The sequence below is a fragment of the Physeter macrocephalus genome, chromosome 5 (assembly GCF_002837175.3).
Source record: "Physeter macrocephalus isolate SW-GA chromosome 5, ASM283717v5, whole genome shotgun sequence".
NCBI classification, from domain to species: domain Eukaryota; kingdom Metazoa; phylum Chordata; class Mammalia; order Artiodactyla; family Physeteridae; genus Physeter; species Physeter macrocephalus.
In genome coordinates, this window is record NC_041218.1 from 6535897 (window position 1) to 6543823 (window position 7927).

The window sequence follows — 7927 nt, forward strand, 5'->3', positions numbered from 1 at the left end:
CCACCCCTAGGGCTCCCCGGGACGGGGACGCGACCGCGGAGCCGCGCGCCCCAACGAAACCTCTCAGGGAACAGTGTTCTCCTGGGCTCCTGAAAACGAGCCCACTCTCCCCCAAACACCCCACGCTTGCCCTGCGACGCGATGCCGAGCTCGACCCGATGGCGAACAGATTCCAGTGTGTGCAGGAACCAGCCTTTGTCTGCTAAACCTCCTGGGAGAGCCGCGCTATGAAATCACAAAGCTAAACTCTGGAACAAGTGATACCGGGAAACGGAGGGAGGGGGCAGACGGGCGAAGGAGGATATGGATAAGGCAGACAGGAAATATTTCTATCTTTCCTAGAACAGCACGAGAGGGCCTGCTTTCCAGTGGTGTGATAAAGTAAGGCACCGTCAGGACGAAATCAGGTTCGTATAATGTAAAAATCAGGAGGCACATTACGCTCATTTTCTCCAGCCTCCTACCTAAGCCAGACCCTCCTGCTGTCCCTGTCAGATTCTCTTCTAATCTCTGCGCGCACACTGCCCGCGACTCCCTCCTGATTCCTGACCCCGCCTGGGGGACCATTAGAAGGCTTTCCTTGTGGAGGAGAAATCTGCCTCCACTCCTGATCCTCCCACTTCTGTCTACTATGTGACTGACACGTGTCGCATTCCTTCCAGTTTAGGATGTTTCCCCATCTCTGCCTAGGCTTGATTCTGTCCTTTTAATAGTCTATGACTCATTTCAGCATCTCCATCAATATCCTTTCTGACTAGCCTCCGCACACTTCGTTATGTGTTAATATCTGTCCAAAATAATCTACTCCTCGGTGGGACGTGGCTCCCCCGGCAGCCTGACCCACTCAGCAGACGGTTCAGGAGGATCGTGCTCCCCTCTGCTAATGTAACCTGAACTTGGATGGGCTTTTGTGACAGCCACAGAGCTCCGTTTGGGTCACGCTGATCGTCAGGTCGTGGGAAAACACCAGATCGCTTTAAACTGAAATACTTCCATTCCCAGCAACTTCTGCCCCCTGCGATTTTATCTTTGAATAATCTTTTTTTTTTTTTGGGAAAACGTGCACCCAAGATTTTGCAGTACAGTTCTCTTTGTTAGTTTTAAGGTAAGCTTCCAGCCTGTCTGCCTCAGTTTATGTCCTGACCATGGATGGCAGTATGGTATGTGGTGTTCCAAGAGGTTCATTGACTTTATAATGTCTTTTCCACCCTGATAAATCTAGGAGAACACACAGGCAAAATGAGCCATTTTTTGGTCTTAGCTCCATGGCAGTTGTGTGATCGTGGGCAGGTCAGTTGAGGCTCAGTTTCCTGATATTTTAATAGAAATTTTAATACCTATCTTGATCATATCATAGAGAATTTAGGAGAACAATTAAAAGAATGGACATGACAGAAACTTGAAAGTTACAAATGGCTGCACAGAGGATTATTACCGTGGTGAAGTTCATTATCAATATTGTCACCGCTGTCGTCATCGTCTTTACCACATCAATATATTGATTCCAATATATAGAAACTGTCGTCTGAAGTAGAAAAGATGTCAGAGGATTTGAGCAGTTTTAGCAAAAGCTGGAGTATTATTTACCAGAGGCAAGGACAGCATGTGGGAGAATGTGGTGAGGAAAATGCTCTTCTCTGGGCTGAGGAAAGGAAAGTGGTGCAGAAGGAAAAGGAAAGGAAGGAAGGAAGTTGCCTTAATAAATTCTGATAATGTGACAAGGGATGGTTTCCCTAATGAGGGCCATTTCTATTCTTCCCTACTGAGGGAAGAGAAAAATGTGAAAAAGGTAGAAATAACAGAATCAACCTGAATAGCAAATAAACTATGAAAACCGTTTTGAATTCAATGTTAATCAATAAAATGCACCTTTAAACCAATTAAGACACCCTAATATATGCCCTCAGGGTGACCAAAAAATTACAAACTAATATCGCCAAGCGTAAGTGAAGATTTGGGGGATTCTCACCCATGGCTGATGCCAGTATGACTTGGCACAAGCTTCTTGAAGTCATATGTGGCTTGTCAGGTGGAACCTATATATCCCAGAGGAATCGTCCATGTGCACAAGGAGACATGTAGCGGGATTCTTCTGCACCATTGTTTGTAGTAGCAAGCACGTATTTCGGCACACCAAATGTTTGTTAATAAAGAGTTGGAGAAAATGCTACATAAATAATGTCACTGACATAAAAGATTAAAATACCAAAAAGTACTATATATTACCTATACATACATGTGTATCTCAGAATATTGGTTGCCTCTTAAGGGAAGAGGGAGAATGAGACAGGTTGGGGGAGTCAAAAACTAAATAAATGGAACTATATGTGTAATGTTTTAACTTTTTCAATCAAACCGAACAGCAGCAGTAAAAATGCCAAAATACTTAGATCTGTCCATTGCAAATAGTGGGCATTTGTTTCATTACTCTGTGCATTTCTCCCCTTAAAATGTTTGTTTCATAACGGGCTAATCTTTAAAACTGAGTAAATAAAATACAGTCTCAGAGATCATCTTAATTATAGTGGCATATTGCATGCTTGCCTTTTCTAATGCATGCTTACCTTTTCTAGCACCAAGAAGAATGACACAATATTATGCCTCATCTAAATTTATCCCCATAGTTTTGCCAATTTCTGGTTATATCTACTGGAATTTTTTTAAGTGGTTATTGGGAGACCCACAAGGAAAGACATTTGGTTTAAAACTGAGCAGGAAATGAATTTATCTTGAATTTGACCTGAATGTTGATTCTGTGCCTCAGTCATGGCACCAGCTTCTCTCCACCAGCTGATCAGAGGGGAGGGAAGATGGTGGCCGTGCTCCGCCCTCTTCTCCTTCATCCTCTCATGTCCATCCTCAAAGGAGCCGCGGATCCCCAATTCCCCACTCCCATTGGAAGGTACATTGTACTTTCCTCTTTGCCACTGGGATATCCATCTGATACAGAGTTTCTGGGACTGGAAATGGCCAGTACTTCAAACAAACCAATGTCATTTACAGCAAGGCAACTTTTATTCTCTAGTCTAGCAAGTTTGCTTACTTTGATCCCAATAATAATAGTAATAATAAAACAATAAAAAACATCCTGCTTCTCATTCCATAGAAGAAGACTTTCTTTATTTCATGCCTTTTCAAGTAGAGGGGAGGTAATCAACTGATTTGTTTTCAAACATTTCATGCTTTCCTATAGGATGAGGAAAAAGCAGGAGTTCACTGTGTTAATATAACCAGCATCACCTGGCTGCCTTAAAGTTGTTTAGGGATATTTGAAAGTAAAATATAAGTTAGAAAATTACCAATGGAAACGGCTCATCTAAGGGTAATTATTCTTGGCTGTCTGAATTGGAGGTGTTCTCAGGCCTTACCAAGTCCCATATGGACCCTTGCTTTTTATTCCTTTCCTTTTTTTTATTCCAGAAGAGAATGGAAGGGCTTCAGAGGAGCAGATACGGAACTATGGCTGAAGGTAAGAAGGCCTCCAAATTCTCAAGAGCTCTAGGCATCAGGGAAGAGTCACTGTTTTCTCTCCTCCTCTCCCTCACCTCAAACACAGTGACAGAAAAGAAAGCCAGTTATTTTCAACTGCAGAAGAAAAGGCAGCTCTCATGTTCTTTATTTTCCCTCCCATCATCACAGCCACACTCACCCGAGTGTGAAGCTCTGCCCTGTGCCGCGATGTATGGGAAATAAGGAAATGAAACTTCAAGTCAGGAGTCAGGGGATTTGGAAACGAATTGTGAAAATGATATCCTTCCCTGCCTGCACTCAACTGAAAGGAGGAAAAGTTCCCCATAAAGATTTAGTAATCATGTTTGCTAAACAAAAAAATCCAGAATACTTAAGAAGGGGAAGAACCAACACAGAGTGAAAGGAATAACAGTAACAGATTTAGGAGGCTAAAATGAACTTAATTCTTTTGAGCTCATAAGAACTCCAGAAATCCTTGCATTCTCACTCTCTTCATCCCTTGAAGATTTTAGCTCTTGATGCAGGCTCACCCTCGACAACACCAGTTTTGTTATAATTTCCCGTAATTCTATCAGCCAAATCGGTGATCTTTCCAACACATGTATTTCTAATGGTCTTATCATCTCTTCTTCAGCCACCGATCCAGGGTCATCTGTCAGACTCCGTCCTCGACTTTAACGACAAGCCTTCTGTAGGCTCACTTCCAACTCCCCACCCAAAAAGCAGAAACTCAGGGACATTCAGCTGGTCCTCGGTGGGAGGTCACTGGAGCTCTGACATCTGAGACTTCCTTTACCCCAGGGTTCAGATGAATGTGATGAGCAGTCTGTGTGCCTGGGAATTGGTGGGTGGAAAAGAGGTGGTAATAGTTTCTCACTTGTGACTTCTCATCCCCGCCCTCTGGCTAATCTCACATTTATTTAGCATGACACTGGCCTAAGCACCATCCCTGGAAAAGCACAGGGACCACTTTTCTTTCTGAAAAGCTGTATTTTCCCTGGTCCTGATGAAGTCCTTGGAGCAGCCTTCATTAGTGTAGCAGTTCTTACTCTTGGCTATGGGTCCAAGTCGGGCTCCCAGAGTGGGCTTCCTGCCATTCAAGAGTCGCCTAAAGTTGGATGCAAACATTTGTATGTATTTAAATATCACTGTTTGGCAGGGAGAGAGGTCCAGAGCTTTCATGAGATACCATGAAAGGTCCGTGACCTAAAAATCTTAAGAATCACTAACTTTACCACCTAGGGCCTACGGTATAGCACAGGGAACTCTGCTCAATATTCTGAAATAACCTAAACGGGAAAAGAATTTGAAACAGAATAGATACATGTATATGTGTAACTGAATCACTTTGCTGTACCGAAACTAACACAACATTGCTAATCAACTATACTCCAAGATAAAATACAAAAATTCTTTGAAAAAGAATCACTAACTTAGTAAAACGCGGAAAACTCTTTTTTTTTAATTAGGTGCAATAGAACCTGAGCGCTTTGCAACCTCGTCCTCTCTGAGGATCATCCTGGTGGGTAAAACAGGCAGCGGGAAAAGTGCCACCGGGAACAGCATCCTGTGCCAGCCAGCGTTTGAGTCCAGGCTGGCGACCCAGTCGGTGACCAGGAAGTGTCGGGGGGCAACGGGCACGTGGAACGGGAGGAGCATCCTGGTGGTGGACACGCCCCCCATCTTTGAGGCGAGGGCCCAGGACCAAGAGGTGTACGAGAACATCGCGGACTGCCACCTGCTCTCGGCCCCGGGGCCTCACGTGCTGCTGCTGGTGACCCAGCTGGGGCGCTTCACAGAGCAGGACGTGGTGGCCGTGACCGGGGTGAAGGAGGTCTTTGGGGCGAGAGCCCTGAGACATACGGTCCTCCTCTTCACGCACAGGGAGGACTTAGCGGACGGGTCCTTGCATGACTACGTAGCAAACACAGACAACCTCAGGCTGAGGGGCCTGGTCCGGGAGTGCGGGCAGAGGTACTGCGCCTTCAACAACCGGGCCTCCGGGGACGAACAGAGGCAGCAGCTGGCCGCGCTGGCGGCCGTGGTCGAGGGGCTGCAGAGGGAGCACCGGGGCGCCTACCTCAGCAACGACCTCTTCTTTGATGCCCAGCGGCTCCAGCAGGGCGGGGGCGACCCCCGTGGAGAAGGTCACGTGCGCTACCTGGCCAGGGTGCGGTCGCACGTGGCAAAGCAAAGGCGAGACCTGAGAGAGGCCCAGAGGAACCGTGTCTTCAAGGCGCTCCTCCAAGTCAAAACCTGGGTCGTTTCTCACCTCAGAATATCTGCTGTTCTTGTTATATGCTTTTTGAGTTTTCTTGCCGTTTTAATTAGCTTGTGTAGCACTCACGAATGCTGAGCATTCTCAGATGATAACCTGCCATCAGCTTCCATTTTTCAGAGTCGGCATCTTTGTCTATATTGATAAGGAACTTTATTCGCTTTTTACATAATTTCACTTTCAATTTCCCTTCCTTGCATCAGACACACCGTCCATTTTCTTCAGTTGCTTTTTATTTTCCATCCACCTGACCCATCCATAGATCAGTCCAGAGCAGCCTGTTGCCCGATGTCTGGAAACAGTTCTTTTACACAGGCATACCTCGGAGACGTCGCAGGCTTGGTTCCAGACCACCACAACAAAGTGACTGTCAAAAGTATCACACCAAGATGTTGGCTTCCCTGTGCACATAAAAGTTATGTTTATGCTACGCTGTAGTCTATTTAGTGTGCCACAGCATTTTGTCCAAAAAACAATGTACGTACCTGAATCTGAAATTACTTTACTGCTAAGCATCACCTGAGCCTTCAGTGGGTCATCATCTTTCTGCTGGCGGAGGGTCTTCCTCCACGTACATGGCTGCTGAGTGATCAGGGTGGTGGCTGCTGATGTTTGGGGCAGCTGGGACAGTTCCTTAAGATAAGACAGCAGTGCAGTTTGCCACCTCGATTGACCCTTCCTGTCAAAAATGATTTCTCTGTAGCACACAATGCCATCTGATAGCATTTTACCCACCGTAGAACTTCTTTCTATGAACGGGTAGACAGAAGAATTGGAATCAGTCCTCTCGAACTCTGCTGTTGCTTTATCAATAAAATTTATGTAATATTCTAAATCCTTTGTTGTCACTTCAACAATGTGCACAGCACCTTCACCAGGAGTAGATTCCATCTCAAGAAACCACTGTCTTTGCTCATTCATAAAAAGCAACTCCACGTCTGTTAAAGTTTTATCATGAGGTTACAGCAATTCAATCACATCTTCAGTCTCCACTTCTAATTCTAGTTCTCTTGCTGTTTCTACCACATCTGCAGTTACTTCTTCCACGAAAGGGTTGAGCCCCTCAAAGTCGCCCATGAGGTTTGGAATCAGCTTCTTCCAAACTCCTGTTAATGTGGATATTTTGACCTCTTCCCATGAATCATGAATAGTCTTAGGGCATCTAGAATGGTGAGTCCTTTCCAGAAGTTTTTCAATTAACTTTGCCCAGATCCAACAAAGGAATCACTATCTATGGCAGCTATAGCTTTACGAAATGTATTTCCTAATTAATAATACTCGAAAGTCAAAATTACTCCTTGATCCATGGGCTACAGAATGGATGAAATCTCAAACTGCTTAGAACTGCTTTTGCTGCATCCCATAGGTTTTGGGTCATTGTGTTGTCATTGTCATTTGTCTCTATGTGTTTTTTTATTTCTTCTTTGATTTCTTCAGTGATCTCTTGCTTATTTAGTAGCACGCTGTTTAGCCTCCACGTATGTGTGGCTTTTACAGTTTTTTTCCTGTAATTGATTTCCAATCTCATAACGTTGTGATCAGAAAAGATGCTTGATACGATTTCAATTTTCTTCAATTTTCCGAGGCTTGATTTGCGACCCAAGATGTGATCTATACTGGAGAACGTTCCGCGTGCACTTGAGGAGAAAGTGTATTCTGCCACTTTTGGGTGGAATGTTCTATAAATATCATTAAGTCTATCCGGTCTATTGTGTCATTTAAAGCTTGTGTTTCCTTATTTATTTTCATTTTGGATGTTCTGTCCATTGGTGTAAGTGGGGTGTTAAAGTCCCCCGCTATTATTGTGTTACTGTCGATTTCCCCTTTCATGGTTGTTAGCATTTGCCTTATGTATTGAGGTGTTCCTATGTTGGGTGCATAAACATGTATAATTGTTATATCTTCTTCTTGGATTGATCCCTTGATCATTATGCAGTGTCCTTCCTTATCTCTTCTAACAGTCTTTAAAGTCTTTTTTATCTGATACAAATATTGCTACTCCAGCTTTCTTTTGATTTCCATTCGCGTGGAATATCTTTTTCCATCCCTTCACTTTCAGTCTGTATGTGTCCTTAGGTCTGAAGTGGGTCTCTTGTAGACAGCATATACATGGGTCTTGTTTTTGTATCCATTCAGCCAGTCTGTGTCTTTTGGTTGGGACATTTAATCCATTTACAT

At 44.3% G+C, this 7927-nt stretch overlaps 1 protein-coding gene across 2 annotated transcripts; it reads left to right on the plus strand.

Annotated features, from left to right (window-relative positions):
* Positions 1-260: 260 nt before the first annotated feature.
* Positions 261-6637, plus strand: LOC112066603 (GTPase IMAP family member 5-like). Of its 2 annotated transcripts, XM_024130480.3 has the most exons (3): positions 261-407; positions 3421-3469; positions 4941-6637. In XM_024130480.3, exons 2-3 carry the CDS (start codon positions 3427-3429, stop codon positions 5825-5827), a joined length of 930 nt encoding a protein of 309 aa, XP_023986248.1. In that variant the 5' UTR covers positions 261-407; positions 3421-3426; the 3' UTR covers positions 5828-6637. The 2 variants fall into 2 exon arrangements, with proteins under 2 accessions (XP_023986248.1, XP_028345394.1); XM_028489593.2 differs by lacking the exon at positions 261-407 and having other exon boundaries at positions 3369-3469.
* The last annotated feature ends 1290 nt before the right edge of the window (positions 6638-7927 follow it).

Bases quoted from the DNA above. Each gene is read 5' to 3' on its own strand.
- LOC112066603 (XM_028489593.2), top strand. From the start codon at position 3,379: ATGGACCCTTGCTTTTTATTCCTTTCCTTTTTTTTATTCCAGAAGAGA. The intron at 3,470-4,940 runs GTAAGAAGGCCT...TTTTTTAATTAG, and splicing joins ATACGGAACTATGGCTGAAG to GTGCAATAGAACCTGAGCGC.